The sequence below is a fragment of the Erpetoichthys calabaricus genome, chromosome 12 (assembly GCF_900747795.2).
Source record: "Erpetoichthys calabaricus chromosome 12, fErpCal1.3, whole genome shotgun sequence".
Lineage (NCBI taxonomy): Eukaryota > Metazoa > Chordata > Cladistia > Polypteriformes > Polypteridae > Erpetoichthys > Erpetoichthys calabaricus.
The window spans coordinates 107,273,281-107,291,947 of NC_041405.2; the positions used below are offsets into that span (position 1 = coordinate 107,273,281).

The window sequence follows — 18,667 nt, forward strand, 5'->3', positions numbered from 1 at the left end:
TAATGACTCCTACTGTATGTCAGTGATGTTTGATCGCCATATTAAGTGGTCACTTTATTTGTTAAACTGGACTTTCATGTATCATTTATTATTGAATTAGTGATGACATCACTTGTACAGATGATGCTCTTGTGTATTTGCAGTACATAAAGCGGGCTGTCAAGATTAAAGATCCAGTAAGATGGCAGTATGACTGTATGAGTGTGTCTGGAATGGCAGTCCTACGTATATCAGAATCAGAATCAAAATATCTTTATTGTCATTGTAATACTAGGGTGTTGTACCGTGTTAGCCATTATGAATGTAGAGAAAAGCCAAGCAAAATGACACCTTTTATTGGCTAACTAGAAAGATTACAATATGCAAGCTTTCGAGGCAACTCAGGCCCCTTCTTCAGGCAAGATGTACTTGCCTGAAGAAGGGGCCTGAGTTGCCTCGAAAGCTTGCATATTGTAATCTTTCTAGTTAGCCAATAAAAGGTGTCATTTTGCTTGGCTTGTCATTGTAACAAATACAACGAAATTAGGTGCAGTCCTCGCGGTGTCAAAATATAAATAAAATATCATTAAAAAAAGGATAAGAAAGGATAAGAAGAAATGAGGTAGAACACAAACATTCAACATAAGACCTTAAAAAACCTCATGAATATCTAGTATTCTTGAACAAAAAACTTTTTTTACACAATGGGCCTGAGGTTGAAAACATAGTGCTCATGAGAGGGGCCTAACAAAGACTGACACAACTTGTGTAGGGTAACAGATAGGCAGTCAGATAACAGCTGAATACAGTAATGGTGCTGAATGGGATATATTAAAATAGCAAGTACTATTATTAAAGACCTTAGTCATCTTGTACAGACACTTTTCTCCCTCCTCCATTCTGTTGAATGATACAGAATGATCAGCACTCACACCAATAGATCCGGAGACAGGTTTTATCATTAAGTTTGTGAGGCTATTCAACATTCACTGAATAATTTTATTCCAATTGATACTTTTGCTGTTGGCGATGATAATAATGCAGCAAGTTGGGATGGTTAGTGATATGGTTTCACCTGGAATCCATGGGGTTTCTGTGGCCTCCTGCTAGATGTTCATCATATATCTCCCCCTATCCTATGTGGTAACTACAAAGAGGAAACCCTGCTGCCTGAGAAGATCATGCCAGCCACATTTTGCCAGCCATCTCTTGCCTGTTATTGTCCCATACTGAATCACCTACCCTACTGCAGTATACCTGAAAGGGCCAACTATGCCTTCTGTTTGCAGCCCCTGCCTTCTCATACTGCTCTCCCCATGCCAGCTGGTCATCCTCTCACAGTACATTCCATACTTTTTTGTTTTTCTTTTTTTTAATAACTGAACACCTTTGCAGTGCTGTAAGTGTATCTTCCTGGTAGAATGCTGTGTAAAAATATGAACTGAGTGGGATTTGGACTGGAAGCCAAGCCAGCTAACCTGCAGATGTTTGAAATATGCACCTATATATTTGTTTGGTCAAAATTGTTTTCTCCTTTACACGTACCAATCTCTGGTATACAGTAGTCGTAAGTATTGAAGATGAGTTGTTTTGTGAGATAACTCTAAAAGAATGATTACATTACTGGGAAACATCTTTAAAGTTTATTATTATTATTAGAGAATCACGATTCATCTCCAGATGTTTTCTCTGCCATGTGTCAAGTCTGCCTCAAAAGACTACGGCCATGGCATGACTCCCGCAAAGGATCATGGAGAGCAGTGTCATGACATAAATGACCACATAATCTGGAGAATATAAAGACAGGAGATTTGAAACAGCACAAATATAATTACAGATTTTTTTGTACTTTGTATTTCCCTCAGCATTGTGTCAGTCCAAAGATGACTATGAGAGATGTGACACACCTGGAAAGGACTGCTCCCAGAATGGCCAGTGCTACTGCAAAAGTAAAAAGTCATATTGCAGGTAACTTAAAAATGCTAAAAGTGATTCATCTTTAGGAACAATAGAAATGATTATGTGTACAGAATGTTACATTTAAAATGTGCTTCCTCATTGGCTAATATAAATGTTTGTACAATCTTTCCGTTCTTTCACACATTTTCCAGACTTTCTAATAAATTACACCACTTTTTCAACTATTCTGCACTCCTTACAACACCGGCGTCCTTTGGCCTTCCTTCTAAATCCTAGAGTTACTTCTTCCTCTTATTTTAATTTTGTCTTTTCAAATGTTACGGCTATAAAGACAGCCAACAAATTTCCTAACAAGTTAAAACAAGCCTTTCAATTGCTTCTGTATTGGTCTCTTTTGCTATCTGAAAAGTAGTTTTGCATTCATTAAGGTTCTGTTGTATTACTTGCGGTACAGGGAAAAAAAAGTCCTTTGATTTCTTTAAAGATATGAAAACTGCATTCACCAGAACAGCCCATATACTTGCGTCAAAGAAAATGCCCGACTATTACCTGTAGCTTATTGAGGCCCAAGAGTTGCTTGTTCATTGAGTGAGTACCAGTGAAACGAGACACTCCATCCACATCTCCTAGGCCTCTCCTATGCTGAGATTCCTCTACAGTAGATCAATGAAATATTTGATCTTTTTAATTATTTTTAGACAGACAGAAAGCATATTCAAACCCCTGGGTGATACTTGACAGCAGAACAAAGGTTACACCTCTCCTACCTTGATTGACTCGCTGCTGATCAGGGACATCCCAGACTTCTGTTCCAGTCCCCTTATGATAATGGAACCACCAACAGCAATGAAACACTCACAGATTTGGAAAAGGTGGAAGAGGCTTAGGCTGCTACTGCAGTGTAAAGATTAATTTACTGTTTATTTATGTAGTGCCTGTTCTTTGGCAGATAAAACTGAAAAAAAACAACTCTGTGAAACAAGAAGTCAGATTTATTGAACAATGCAAAGGCAGGAGGTCAGGATACCAGAATAAGTTAGAAATGCTGAATTCCAAACCTGAAGGAAATGTTAAAGAACATTAGAACAATCTAAACAAGAATAGGCCATTTGGTCCAACAAAGCTCCCCAGTCCTGTCCACTTAATTCTTCTAAAAAAACATCAAGTCGAGTTTTGAAAGTCCATAAAGTCCTACTGTCTACCACACTACTTTTTAGCTTATTCCAAGTGTCTGTGGTTCTCTGTGGAAAGAAAAACTTGTGACATTTACCCTTAACAAGTTTCCAACTGTGTCCCCATGGTCTTGATGAACTCATTTTAAAATAACAGTCTCGATCCACGGTACTAAATCCCTTCATAGTTTTAAACACTTCAATCATGTCACCTCTTAATCTTCTTTTGCTTAAACTGTGTAGGCTCAGCTCTTTTAATCTTTCCTCATAATTCAATCCCTGTAGCCCTGGAATCAGCTTAGTTGTTCTTCTCTGAACTTTTCTTTTACTGCTATGTCCTTTTTGTAGCCTGGAGACCAAAACTGCACACAGTACTCCAGATGAGGCCTCACCAGTGTGTTATAAAGCTTGAGCAGAACTTCGTTGGACTTGTACTCCACACACCGTGCTATATAACCTAACATTCTGTTTGCCTTCTTAATGGCTTCTGGACACTGTTCACAAAGATCCACAAAGACCAAAGCAGTGGCTAGGAAATTAACAAAAATACCAGCAACTCCAAACATGGATAACAGCCCCAGAAATAGTATCTGCTTTGACCTTAGACACTCCTTCCATCCAGCTCATCACTGGACCTTGAGTGGGGTGGTCAGAAGGCCAGAGGTGAAACTGGCAGGATGAAGTAAGTGTGTATGAAAGTGCAGAGGGTGATATACAGTAGGTAGGCAATTGTATGAGATATCCTGAAAGATGGGCAGGGCTGCAAACCCTGTGTTGAGTTAGGCCCAGTGAAGCAGGCTGGATTTAACATGGATACCATGTGGCTTTGCACCTGCTTGTATTTATGCATCCTATGCTGATAATTTATTAGTAAAAATACCATTTATTCAGAAAGGTTTGGGTGCACATTCCAGGTGCAGGGATGACTCGAAACTGCCCTTTAAATCAACACACCATTAAATAAAATAACAAATAGTAATGTCTGCCATTAATACTCAAAATATCAAAGGATAAAATGTGAAAGTCAAAAAATATAATAAAAAAAATACATTGCAGATATATTGATATGTCAAGGACTGATTATAAGGGTTAATGAAACAATAGTGGAAGGTCAGGCTTTCAGCTATAGGATATGTAATTTCCAATATAAACAAGCTTTAAATCCAGGCCTACTTTAAGCCAGCATAGCCTGATTAGAGCGAATGTTGAGCTGTGCATATTACTGTACAATTCATGTTTCTTTACAAGTGTGACAATAAAAATGACAATAACAGTGAGTTGTTACTGACTCTGTTCCATTTTTTTCACATGTCCTCCTGGGGCACTCGTTGCCACTCTTATATTGTCAGGCTGCTACTAGATTGGAGAGCATTGGACTCCAAGGATGAACAGACTTGAGCTTTTTATTAGATTGCACAGCATATACTTGTGAAATTGTAGAATGCCCAGGTGGGAGTGGACAGCCAAATAACCAACTTATTGGAACTTTGGTGTTTGTTAAAACTAGCTGAGAACCCTCACCAGAGGTCTGTTTTCTCAGGTAATGTAATTGATTGGAGGTTTTGTTTTCATCTCATCGACTGTCATTTGCCCATATCAAGTTTAAAATGTTTAAGGACTTATATTGCCCATAGTTGCTTTAAGAGAATCATACTGAAATTGCTTAGTTTTACTATCAATTCAAACTAATTTGTGTGTTCCTGAATGTAATTGAAGAATGGTTTAATTATGTCTGCCATTGCATTACAGCTGGGAACTTGTGCATGCACTCTGAACCTGTACTTAGTGAACAGCAGCATTCATTTATTCATTTTCCATTTAATTTTCATTGAGACTGGGTCCATATATCCCTTTCCCTAGCCACATTTGCCAACTCATACTGTGGGATCCCGAGTCCATCTGGGAGATATACTCCTCCCAGCAAGTCCTGTGTCTTCCTCATGGTCTACACTCAGCTGGTCGTGCCTGTAAAACCTCCTCAGGGAGGCATTCATAACAGATGCCCGAATCATATAGGTTGGCTCCTCTTGATGCAGTGGGTTAGCAGCTCTACTCCGAACCTCTCTCAGATGTCTACACTTCTCACCCGAACTCTAAGTGAAAGCCCAGAGACCTTGCAGAGAAAGCTCATTTTGGCCACTTGTACCCATGATATCATTCTTTCGGCCATTACTTAGAGCTCATGACCATAGGTGAGGAATGGGGTGTAGACCAACTGGTAGATTGAGAGCTTCTTCACTGAAGAGTGGTATACAAAACTAAACTGAACATGAAATCTCCTTGACTGTTTTTGAATATACACTCTGAGCTATGCAGTGCGTTGATGCTAAAGTTTTGTGTATCTTTACTCGGTGATGGAAGGTTCCTTTCTTGTTAGTAAATAAAGCCAAAAGATGGGATGCGACAGCTTCCATAACATATGCCAAAAAGCAGTAAGTTCAGTCCATAATGTTTTTGCTCCCTGAGAAGTGGAGAGTTGGATATTCAAGTACAAGCTGGCCACCGGTTTTCTAGCACCTTCAGCACCTAAGACTTGCCAGATTAAAAGAGGTCACATAATAACAAAGGCAAAACAAACTACAGATGTTTTAAAAAGATTAGTCATTAAACAAGAATCCAATGTAAATTTATTGCTTACTGTGCTTACAAAGAATGTTACTTCTCAGTTTACATTTTAAACATTTCATCCAGGAAAAGTTGTGTCATTTGTTTTGAACTCTCTCTGCAATTTTTCTTGCATCAAATAAAAATTCATTAGCTGCTGTTCTGTCACAAAGGTACGCTTCTCTAATCCTATAGTGAAATCACCCAACAATTCAAATACCTTGTCACTGGTAAATCTTTCAGTTTCACCCATTTTGTTCTCATCACTGCCATCTTCATCACTTACAGTGTTTTCATCAACATTGAGAACCGTCTAATTTTAAGTGTATAAGGTGATGCACATCAGGCATTTCATTGTCTACAATCATTCACGCATGCAGATTTTCTCCATTAACATTACTTTCTGTATCTTTGGAAGTAACATTTTTTGTTAAAGCAAATCATGAGGAAGTTCTTTATCCTTTGCGACACAAAATCCTGCAAAATCATTGTCAAGCTTTTCTTCAAGTACATTATAAAACTTCAGAGCAGGCCAGAACTTACAATATGTGACAGTTTAATTCCTGCAACGGTCGTGTAGCGTCACTCATGCTATAAAGTGCTACTGAAACATTGGAGCTGTTGAAAGTGGCATATGGTCAGGATTCTATGAAAAGGTCATAGAGTGGCTTTGAGTGGTATAAGAGGTTCAAGGAGGTGGTGAGAAGATGTGAATGATGACATGGATCAGCCATCATGACAATGCCCCATCCCATGATGAGCTCAGCTAGTTTGCAGTGTCCTGGCTAAGAAATCAATTACCAAATTGTATCATCCATCCTATTTACCTGACTCTACCCAAAAATAAAGACCACCATGAAATGATTAACAATTTACATACATTTCTGACATCCAGCATAACATTACAAAGGAACTCAAGGGTATTCCAGAAACAGTGTTCTAGGTGTGTTTCCAGCAATGGCAGCATCATCTAACCGAATGCATAGCTGTTGAAGGAGATTACTTTGAAGTGCACAGATACGCACACAGTTTTTTCTACATTTTTCTTCCTGGAATTAAATGATCACACCTCGTATGCAAGCCATCTGTACAGAATTTCCAGCATTCATCCCATCTACTGTATTTGACATTTCATGAAAAGAGAGAAGTACTTGGCCTTTAGAGAGCATGGTAGTTCTTGGTCTTGGAGTTGGATAAGCGATGTGCGGTTTGGTGGGGTAAAACCATTTTTCTTTCCAGAAGTTCAGCTTTGGGTGAGCTGAACAATTATCCAAAATAAGAATAATTTTTGGGTAGCTTTATAGATGTGCAATATGATCTGGCATCTGCTACAAAATATTTTTCAAACCACTCTAATATAATTTCTGTGGTAATCTAGCCATTTTTATTTCTGTGATGTGTTACGGGACACATTTTAACATCTTTCAAGGCCCTAGGGATTTGCTTTTTCCAATCACCAGTAGTTTACATCTGTGAGTACCTTCAGCATTTTAGCACCCAATGATAAATCCTTGGATCATTTTAATCCTGTGGGATCTTCTTCATCTTAAGATGCTAATGTGTTCCTAGGTTGGCATCGCCACTATAATTCAATTTCTTCTGCATTATACACCTGCCCTCTCCAGGAATTACATCCTTACCGTGGTAGAGAGGTTTGTGTGACCCTAGGAGCTATATTGTCTGGAGCAGAAGGTTTTGGTACAGCCTCGCAAGACAGATTGGTCCCAGAGGAGGAGTCAGACAAAGGGTGATTCATAGCTCCTAATAGTGCAGATACACAAATTTAAAATTTGCAATGTGGGCTTGCTTTCCTGTGGGCCCACCACCTGTAGGAGGAATATGGGTTGGGTGTGATTTGACCTGGTTGAAAGGTAGAGATCTTTGGGGACTAGAACCCAGACTCATAAACTGACTCTTGGGTCATGGAATATCACTTCTCTTGGGGGGTAAGTAGCCTGAGTTGGTGGTAAGACATAGCAAAACCAACAAAATATAGGCGACTTCATGTCCGCGTGTTTGATTCTGGAACCAAACCTCTTGAAAGACACTGAACATTTTCTTTAGTCTGGAGTTACCGAGAGTATCCAGTTAGGTGGCCTTAGAATTGCAGCACTGCTTTTTGCAGAGGACGTATTCCTATTGGCTTTATGATGCTGTGTACTCCAATACACCTTTGGATGGTTTGCAATCAAATGTGAAGTGGCAGGGAAGAGGATCAGCACCTCCAAAGCTGAGGCCATGGTACTCAGTAGGAAAAAAGATGGACTGTCCTCTCTGAGTGGGAGGTGAGTTACTGCCTCAAGTGGAGGAGTTTAGGTATTTTGTGGTCTTGTTCACGAGTGAGGGAAAAAGAGATCGACAGGCAGAGCAATGTGGTAAGTGCACCGCTGACCTTCCACATCACTCAGGCATCTGATATGATGCACGAATGTCTTATGGGCATGACCAGCTTGGGGGGAAACCCTGGATAAGACCTAGTGCTTGCTGGGAGGATTATATCTCCCAGATGGCATGGGGATGACTTAGGATCCCACAGTATGAATTTGCAAGTGTGGCTGAGGTAAGGGATGTAGGGGCCTTACTGCTAAGACTTACCTACACGATCCAGCCTAGGATAAGCAGTGGAAAATGAATGAATGAATGAACACCTGCTCATACAAGAAATCAGAGCTCAGAAATTAAACTTGGGAACAAAAAAACAGCCCTCAAAAGCTCAAAAAAGTTATTCTGGGAGCATAAATTTTTAAACACATAGAGTAAGTTTATAAATTCTTATCAAAAATAACCACAAATGTCATGTGTTAGTCTAAATGACTATTAACAGAGGTGTTGTTGCATCTCTTTTTGTTACTTCATTCAGTTTAAAAAGACATTCTGTGACATAAGTCTCTGGAAAAGCAGCAGTCAACCTGAATACTGTGTTGCCTAAAAAGCTATTTACAAACATTGTTTGTTTGGTTTTTTTTTTTGCACTTTTCTTATTTTTATGTAACACAGATGTCACAACTACAAGCAAGAAAATGAAGATTTTTGGTACATAGGAGAAAACTGCCAACAACTGTGGAGCCTGACAACATTGATTTTAGTTGCCACTTTGCCAGGACTGTCTTTAGCTATCCTTGTTGGGGTCATAATACAGTGTTTCTACTACTTTAAGAAGCCAGAAAAACAAGAGTAAGTAATGGTTGCACGTCTCCATCTTTCATAATTTCAGGATTTTCTTCTATGGTGTACCTGCCATGATGGTAATTAGACCATACTACTAAAGGAATCTGAAAGGCTTCTAAAAAGAAGAGTACAAGATGAAAGCCAATCTTTAGTTAAATGAACAATTTTGATCCAATGAGGACCCCACACATTTTGGGCTGCTTCCTACATCTTTAAGAAGAAGGACAGCATTATAAAAGAGGCTGGTAATAATGGTGAGGTGGGTTGGGGGAGTTGGGAGGTTTGCAGAAAGCAAAAAGTATAATTATATAACCAAAAACAGAAGTTCATGGCCCTACTATCTGCTAACAAGAACAATGCAGATAAGTTCACTTCTTGGAAAATGTTCACGCGAACACATTGCATTTGTGCTACTCATCCTGCCTAGTCCAAAAGGACACATGCCAGGGACCAACTTCACCTATTTATTGTGTGGAGTCGATCAAGAGACAGACATACTGTATTCCTTCTTCCCTTTTATGACTGAAATCTGAAACTCAGGACTTTCTTATGTGCTGCAATATTCTCATAATCTTCCTTACATCAAGAGACATGTTGGCAACACTTACAGGGATTCTCATTATTAAGTTTACAATACATTGTTTTTCATAGAACATAAGAAATTTTAAGAACGAGAAGAGACCATTCAGTCCATCAAGCTTGTTTATTTAGCTAACAGCTATGCTTTCCCGGATACCTCATTCACATTCTATATAAATGCAAAAAATTATTAAAAAAAAAAAATTATTCTTCTTAAAAGTTGTCAAGGTCTCTGATTCAACTGCATGTCTCTGTAGTTTCTTCCAGATTCCCACATTTCTTTGTACAAAGAAGTGCTTCCTGGCTTCAGAATTAATCCACTTCCCTTTAATTTACACTGGTGTCCTCAAGTATGTTATTCACCCTCAAGCTGAAAAAATGTTGCTGAATGTGGATGTACTTTATCAATGCCTTTGGGGATTTTAAATAACTGGTGTGGAACGAGCCCCGGACACAGACAGGCAGACATGTTTTTAAGCACCACCACACGTTTATTTGCACAACTATTATTTACAAAGTCTTTAAGTGCTCCACAAACCCCAATCTTCCCCAAAGTCCAGGCCAACCACACTGCCTCCTCTTTGGACTGCCTCCTTCTCTCTTTCTCTCTGACCTCGTCCTGCTTCCACCCGACTCCAGCCTCGAATGAAGGGAGGCGGCCCCTTTTATCCATAACCGGATGTGCTCCAGGTGTGCACCGGCAATCTTCCACCCGACACGCCCCAGTGTGGCGGAAGTGCCGGCTGTCTCCCCGGAAGCACTCCGGGTGTTCCCTCTCTTCTTCCCCCCAGCACTTCCTGGTGTGGCGGAAGTGCTGGAGTCCAGGGTCCATCAGGCACGGGGACGCCCCCTGGCGGTGACCACAGGCCCCTACAGGGTTGAGCTTCTAAGCCCTGTACCCGTGGCGCTCAATACAACCAGGGCGGTCGCCCCCTCGTGGTCTGGAGGAGGCATGAGCCCTCCTCCTGTCTCCCCGGGCGTCCCGGTCGGGTAGGAATCCCAGCCGGGTGCCACACTGGATAAGGTCCCCAAGCGGTCTCCTCTGCTTGAGACTAAACAGGCTTAATTCTCCGAGTCTGTTGGAGTACGACATGTACTTAAGTCCTGACATGCACTTGGTTGCTCTGCTCTGCACAACTTCACATCTTTTTTGTGGTGTGGTGACCAGAACTGCACACACTACTCGAGATGTGGTCTTTACTAATGATTATGATTTTTAATATGTGTTCCGATTTCTTTTAATTTCTTGTTCTGCATTGATTTTTATTGTCTGTGCATTTTTAAGTTTAACATTTTTAACTATTATTAAGTAGTTTTGTTTTGTAATAGTATATATTCCAGGTACCAAATTTAAAGTAATCTTAAATCCAGGAGATCTCACAAAATGGTCCAAATTGGGATATTCACTTGCTAAGGCCAAACCTTTATGCCCCAACCTTGTTTCTGATTAATTTTGCTATTTATTTGAAGTATGGTACTGCATTATTGCCATGAAGTGAAAAATACTATGAAATTTTTAAGGGATTTTGAAGAGGCAAATGAGTACACATCGATGGAAATTCCCCGTTGCAAACAATCGACAAGCAGTATGTTTCAAAACCAAGCATTTCAACCAGCACCAATGCAGCAGGAGCAAAGGAGACCCCAGCCAATGCCGGTAAGACCATCCACACTCTTCTGCAGTTACTTGCATTTTGGATCACTGAACGATTTCAGCCTCTTAAGTTTGAGTCTTAGGTAATTTCTGTAATCCCAAAGTTATAGGCTTTTTGAGTCACCTTTCACATACTGTAATGGGTCTGAGCAGAAATGCAAGTAAGAATATTATACAATGTACACTATGTGCTACCATACATGCAAATGACAGTAAACTTGAACAGGATTTAAAACTTGAGTTTCATAGCTAATGTGTTTTTCTGACCAGAGGGTGAAATTGATTCTCTCTGCTTAATTTTTAAATCTGTACAGTGGTATTCTGTCACATGATTGTGATGTCAACTGAGGCACACAAGACTTGTGACATGAACAATACTTTAACATGCACGTCATGCTGGTCATTAGCAAGTGAGGGATATATATGAAATAAAAACATTAATAATAATGTTAGAAAAGTCTGCAAACATAAAGGTATGAAGGTATGGCCCCACCAGAATTTACATGTCACTGGTTATATTTTTGAAAGTGTTCAGTTCTTTTTGAATTACCCTATACTTTAAATATCCACATTTGTATAAAATGATTTGGGGAGTTAGAGATGGCAGCAACGTCACAAGTCATGAAACATTAAATATGCCATTTGACCTTAACATTGTTTTTGAACTCTGGATGGAAACCCATATGTGCATTAGAAGAACATGCAAACAGCACACAGAAGCCTTGAGAGCAAAATGGTATGGAAGAATGGTGAGCTGGAAGCCTTAACCAATGTGATACAACACTGCTGTTTAATGTTATTATTTTTATTAAATATTAAAAATAGAATTGTCTGTTAAATAGAAACAACCATCGCTTTCCTGGTGAGCATTAGAAATATTTATTTTAGGAACCCAGCTGGAACTCAAGGAGAGCTTTACATAGGCTTTGAACTCATAGAAGTATTCATTTGTGGGTTAAATAGTAACCTCTCTAAGGAGTCTGATTTTCAGGCTACATTTCAAATTTCTCTCAAGTCTTTCCAGTCCCATTCTTTCCTACACTATACATGCTCAGCTCTGCAATATATAAAGCCCAGTTGCTTATATTTTATTTCTCTTCAGAGTGTTCCATGTAATGAAGCTGAGAACAGATTCCATAACCTGCAAAGACATCCGTCAAACTGGGTGCAGCCACATAATCCTCCACTCAGGTAAACTGTGTTATTCTTTCATTGGTTGTCTTTTTAGAAAGAGCTGCTTACTTGCCACATACATGAACATGCTTGAAAAGCATTTCTCTTCCACATACATAACTGTCATTTCAAGTCCCTTTACATATTGAATACCATTAAAAATTAATTTTTTGCATATTTATCCATTTAGAGAACAGGTAGGTGAAGCTCGAGGGTCCACACTGAGCCAATAGCTGTTTTTTGTGGTTTCTAATCATACTTCAGCAGATATTATTTAAATAAATATAATAGATGTATTTATTATGAACAATTATTAGATGATGTCTTTAAAATTGTTTACAGTAACATATTTTCTTTCTAATTATACCTTATAATAGTTTTTTCATGCACAATTTAGGTAGTACCTTAATAATGTGTAATGCAAATGGAACTTCGCATAATAATTCATGGTTGGTGTCAGAGATTTAGCAGGAGAAGCAGTGCATTTTCATGGATAGGATTGATGCAGAATTTCAATACAAATAAAGCCACATTATTTTTGATTTACAGCAAATACGCCAGAGGGTGCATATGCAACGGACTACAACATGCAGAACTTGATCCTATACAACGCAATAATGTAACTTTGCACTCTTGCTGAACAAGCCCAAAGCCAAGCCAGGACGGTGTCTATTAAACACACGTAAGGTGGTGTGATTAAAACACAGACCAGACATCATAAAAAGGGTTGGGGCAGCCACCCGTATAAATATCCCTGGTTGCAAAAGGTTTTGAAATTGACAGAGATGTTCACAATACTGAGTCCAGAACTGATTTCTTGGTGGTAAGATGGCGGCTTTAAAGGCACATATAGGAACTGTTGTCATCAAAGGGGATGGGCCCGGCAGTGACGGCATCGAAGGCCCCAGACCCGGACGTGACATCGTCTGGACCGGAAGTGACATCATCTAATTGCCTGGACCCGGAAGTGACGTCGTTTAGACCGGAACCTGGCAGGATTTCTTGGGAAAGGTCTGCAGGGAACTGAGAAAGACAGTTAATGCACCCCTCTGCCCCCTGGTCGGATGTGGTATTACCATTACTTAAGCCCTTCAGCTGCCTCCTACTCGCACGTGTGTGACAGTGGTAATCGTAAGTGCGTAGGCTCATGTATAAAGAAGTACAGTACTGAAAATACTGTTCAGCACAATGTAAGGCCATAAACTAAAAGAAAATTTAAAATAAATCTAGGCATAATTATTTAGAAATGACTCTTTTGTAGATTAGTGTATGACTACATGCAGCTAACTTTGCAACTAAATTAATTTTGCTAATGCACAATCAGTTTAACATTTATCTAGCATAACACTTTACTGTAGATAAAGTAAAACTGTACAAACACTGATGTGCAATTGGTTAAAAGACATAAATATAAAGGTAGATGTTAAACCACTAAACTCATCATGAAGGAAATTAAACTTGATGAGTCTACAAACTGAATATGTGCAAAAGTTATGTAATCAATATCACAGTTCATCTAATAACAGAATGGAGTTATAAATGTGCTTAATAATGTTTAAATCTTTAAGTAAGGTAAATCCCCCACTGTAATAATTCCTCCACGGCCTCTGCAGTGCACATATAAATATCATTTAAATTGTTATATACAACATATGCATCTCATCAATTGTGGTTTTAATACTGAATTATGTACTGGGAAGTTTATTTTTTTTATAAAAATAATTCATATGAAAGAACAAATTTTGACAAAACATGCAATATGAGACAAAACTGTATAAACAAATGGCTGAAAGAACAAATCCATTTAAATAAAAGTGTAACTGTACTCTGCACTATAATGTGCCACATACATGCAATCTCTGACAAAAGGCATATATCTGGCACTCTCAACAGTTGTAAGCCACAGTTAAGCTAAACATATTCTAACTTGAACACCTCTAGCTCTGGAGAAGACGTATCCACAAGCTCTTTAAATGTAGTGGGCACAAAACTTAAAACTAATAACATTTTAATATCTAAGCAAACCTTTTCATTGCTTTTGTTAAGCATCCACTAAATGAAACTGGACAAGGCAACCGAGTAGCTGTGGCATTGAAAAGATAATTTTGCATGCATTGTGGCAAACATGCCTGCTAGAAATGGCAAGGGGATGCCTGGAACGGGAGCATATTTGTTTCTGTTCACATGTGTCAGTGTGCTTTAATAGTGCCACCCAAAATCACAGTGCATTGCTGTTCAGAAAATGGATGAATGGGTTGAAACTGCAACACAGAAGGGGCATAGTGTCTGGGAAAAACAAAATCTTAGAAAGTATCTCCAGGTATGCTGTGCCAAAACTGAAAACAAAATGTATATACAGTAAAAAGGTCAGGACAATATTTTACAGCTATACACTCTAAGTGAACAAATAAATTATAGAATAAAAAGGTGTGAACATATACAGTTAGGTCCATAAATATTTGGACAGAGACAACTTTTTTCTAATTTTGGTTCTGTACATTACAACAATGAATTTTAAATGAAACAACTCAAATGCAGTTGAAGTGCAGACTTTCAGCTTTAATTCAGTGGGGTGAACAAAACGATTGCATAAAAATGTGAGGCAACTAAAGCATTTTTTAACACAATCCCTTCATTTCAGGGGCTCAAAAGTAATTGGACAATTGACTCAAAGGCTATTTCATGGGCAGGTGTGGGCAAGTCCATCGTTATGTCATTATCAATTAAGCAGATAAAAGGCCTGGAGTTGATTTGAGGTGTGGTGCTTGCATGTGGAAGATTTTGCTGTGAACAGACAACATGCGGTCAAAGGAGCTCTCCATGCAGGTGAAAGAAGCCATCCTTAAGCTGCGAAAACAGAAAAAACCCATCTGAGAAATTGCTACAATATTACGAGTGGCAAAATCTACAGTTTTTGTACAACCTGAGAAAGAAAGCAAGCACTGGTGAACTCAGCAACGCAAAAAGACCTGGATGTCCACGGAAGACAACAGTGGTGGATGATCACAGAATCATTTCCATAGTGAAGAGAAACCCCTTCACAATAGCCAACCAAGTGAACAAAACTCTCCAGAGGGTAGGCGTATCGAAATCCAAGTCTAACATAAAGAGACGACTGCGTGAAAGTAAATACAGAGGGTGCACTGCATGGTGCAAGCCACTCATAAGCTTCAAGAATAGAAAGGGTAGATTGGACTTTGCTAAAGAACATCTAAAAAAGCCAGCACAGTTCTGGAAAAACATTCTTTGGACAGATGAAACCAAGATCAACCTCTACCAGAATGATGGCAAGAAAAAAGTATGGAGAAGGTGTGGAACAGCTCATTATCCAAAGCATACCACATCATCTGTAAAACACGGTGGAGGCAGTGTGATGGCTTGGGTGTGCATGGCTGCCAGTGGCACTGGGACACTAGTGCTTATTGATGATGTGACACAGGACAGAAGCAGCCGAATGAATTCTGAAGTGTTCAGACATACTGTCTGCTCAAATCCAGCTAAATGCAGTCAAATTGATTGGGCGGCGTTTCATGATACAGATGGACAATGACCCAAAACATACAGCCAAAGCAACCCAGGAGTTTATTAAAGCAAAGAAGTGGAAAATTCTTGAATGGCCAAGTCAGTCACCTGATCTTAACCCAACTGAGCATGCATTTCACTTGTTGAAGACTAAACTTCAGACAGAAAGGCCCACAAACAAACAGGAACTGAAAGCCGCTGCAGTAAAGGCCTGGCAGAGCATTAAAAAGGAGGAAACCCAGCATCTGGTGATGTCCATGAGTTCAAAACTTCAGGCTGTCATTGCCAGCAAAAGGTTTTCAACCAAGTATTAGAAATGAACATTTTATTTCCAGTTATTTAATTTGTCCAATTACTTTTGAGCCCCTGAAATGAAGGAATTGTGTTAAAAAAAATGCTTTAGTTGCCTCACATTTTTATGCAATCGTTTTGTTCACCCCACTGAATTAAAGCTGAAAGTCTGCACTTCAACTGCATCTCAGTTGTTTCATTTAAAATTCATTGTGGTAATGTACAGAACCAAAATTAGAAAAAAGTTGTCTCTGTCCAAATATTTATGGACCTAACTGTATCTGTGCTGTACTTGTTTAAGATACAACTATTTATTCAGGGGAAATTATAAAAAAAAAAAAAATGTGCAGTTAGATTTGGATAGACAATTACAGGCCAAAATGTATTTTGTAGCAATGAAAATTCCCTTCAGTAGCTACAGTAAGTTAGACAGAAGCAATACCAGAATGCAATTCTCACTGCATTAATCTAACAACCATGCTTTGAAGAGCTGTTAGAAAAAGCCTATGTGGCACAAGCATATGAAAATTAATTATAGTATTGGGGTAAATATACAGGTTATTTATTATTACAGAATATAATAATAGAGGTTTGAACTTGTGCTACAAGTCACTTCATTATGTATATACTATATGTTTTTCCTACCAGCCTTGACACATGCCACATAACAGTGTCTTTATTTTCTTAGAAGTGCATGCTTTTGACTCAATTGTAGGCAAGTAGCACTGATACATTAGCAACATATTTTCTGTACCCTTCACCCTGGCTACTACGTGATGTGCTCTTATAACTACTTTAACCTTGGCTTAAATGCAAAAATCCTGATATTCATCATTGTTGTCTGTGCTAGCCTCTTAAGTAAATAACTTTTATTTTTTAATTTATTCTAGCAAGGAGACACCCTACTCTAGACAGTTTTCACAAAATGATTACTCAAACAATGTACAGAACAATGCGCACCCTCCTCACTTCACTCCTTACAAAGAGCATTTGGAAGGATTTGATGAGGAGTATGTGCAGTCACTACCAATCGGCCCCAGACGACAGATGATGGTGAGTACACTATAGTGTGGTTTTCTATTATGATATACATACAGTACAACATACTTTCTTGATAAGGGCCTAGGATATATATTTTTTTTTATTTAAATTCTACCTAGGTATTTTTTTTTAATGAAAAGTCATGAAACATGACAAAAGTTTTCAATTTTTGTAAAACAAATGGACCTATCTCAAGACTAAGCCTGTTTATTTTGAATAAAACCAAAAGTACATTGTAGATGTCAAATAAAAGGTACACCATCTCCATATAGGGTTAACCCCCCATTCCCCCAAAATCATTGCTTTGCTATACCAAATGAATACAGCTTAAGGTCTGTAACAAATAATGTGGTCAATGTGACAAAGGTGCCTTTTAATGTACTGCCAAATTAAACTCTTAAGATAAAGTAATGTACATTCAATTTTATCTAAACTGGCATTTGTCTTTCAGAGTGGTGGCATACCAGTATTCCCTCCTAATGAGGACAACTTTTCCAGGACTATGTCAACTGATTATCGCATGCAGAAGGGATTGCCTAGGGTGCAAATACCCACAAGAGCCATGCACATGTACTGATACTGGTATTCGCCTGAAAATGAGCAGAAGGGGACAATACTCTTCATAACAGTCCCTCTGAATATTTAGAACTAATACAATATTTAACAACACAATTGTAAATATAAGTAGTGTACTCTGTAATAAATCAGCATTTTCAGTTGTTTTCTAAAGAAAATGTATCTCCATATTTTGTAATATAAACTAAATGTTTTAAAATCCTTCAAAAAATTGCTATGTTTAAAGTCAGAGTCACTCTGATTGTGGATATAAAAATATTTTTTCAGTTGTTTATAATCCAAAATACCAATGCTGAAGTTTACTGTAGTTTACTTTATTACTTTACTACTTATGCATTTAAATCATGAAATGCCATACTTCTATCATATGTGCCATTGATAAATGAAATGCTAATTTTACACCTTAAATATGTTTTATAAAATACAACTACAAGCTCATCCTGTTAAGATGTTTTAAAACTCTGAATTGGACTCTTTTACCATTTGCATCAGAATATTTTATTTGAGCATTAATATAAACATCATCTTTCCTTTGCAGTGAATTTCATTTTGTTTTGCCAAAAAATATTGTTCAAGAATTGACATGTTGCTCTAAGATCTGCAAAGAAAAACAGGAATTCTTCTACAATAAGTAGAAAAATGAGAAATGGGTGTTTTTCTCCTTCATTTTGCAATGATTGCCAAGATAAGTGCAAGAGAATTGGAATGTTTAATAAATTACTGTTAAATTCAAAAAGATTAACTAAACCTAAGAAACACACTGGTTAATAAGGGTCACTTGATTTTTGTAGGTGATTGAGACACTGCGCCTTTGTAGCTACTAGACTATGTAGTGTATTGGGTGAAAGTCTGGTCTTGAATTTATTGTATGAGTGTGAAAGTCGAGTCTCCCTGTGCCAAACTGCACCCTAATAGCTCCATTAAAAAACCAAGAAGGGGCAAAACACTATAATATGTTACAGCAAAATAGAAGAAAACAAACTGTACA

General features: G+C 38.4%; 1 protein-coding gene across 1 annotated transcript in view; it reads left to right on the forward strand.

Annotated features, from left to right (window-relative positions):
- zgc:158432 (uncharacterized protein LOC555281 homolog) overlaps positions 1–17,837 on the forward strand; it is a 32,733-nt gene extending 14,896 nt beyond the window's left edge. Inside the window, exons 2-7 of the mRNA XM_028814666.2 lie at positions 1,845–1,947; positions 8,673–8,849; positions 10,944–11,079; positions 12,179–12,267; positions 16,953–17,115; positions 17,555–17,837. Coding sequence (XP_028670499.1) covers positions 1,845–1,947; positions 8,673–8,849; positions 10,944–11,079; positions 12,179–12,267; positions 16,953–17,115; positions 17,555–17,680 — 794 coding nt within the window. The 3' untranslated portion in view covers positions 17,681–17,837. The remainder of the gene's footprint in view (positions 1–1,844; positions 1,948–8,672; positions 8,850–10,943; positions 11,080–12,178; positions 12,268–16,952; positions 17,116–17,554) is intronic.
- Positions 17,838–18,667: the final 830 nt, after the last annotated feature.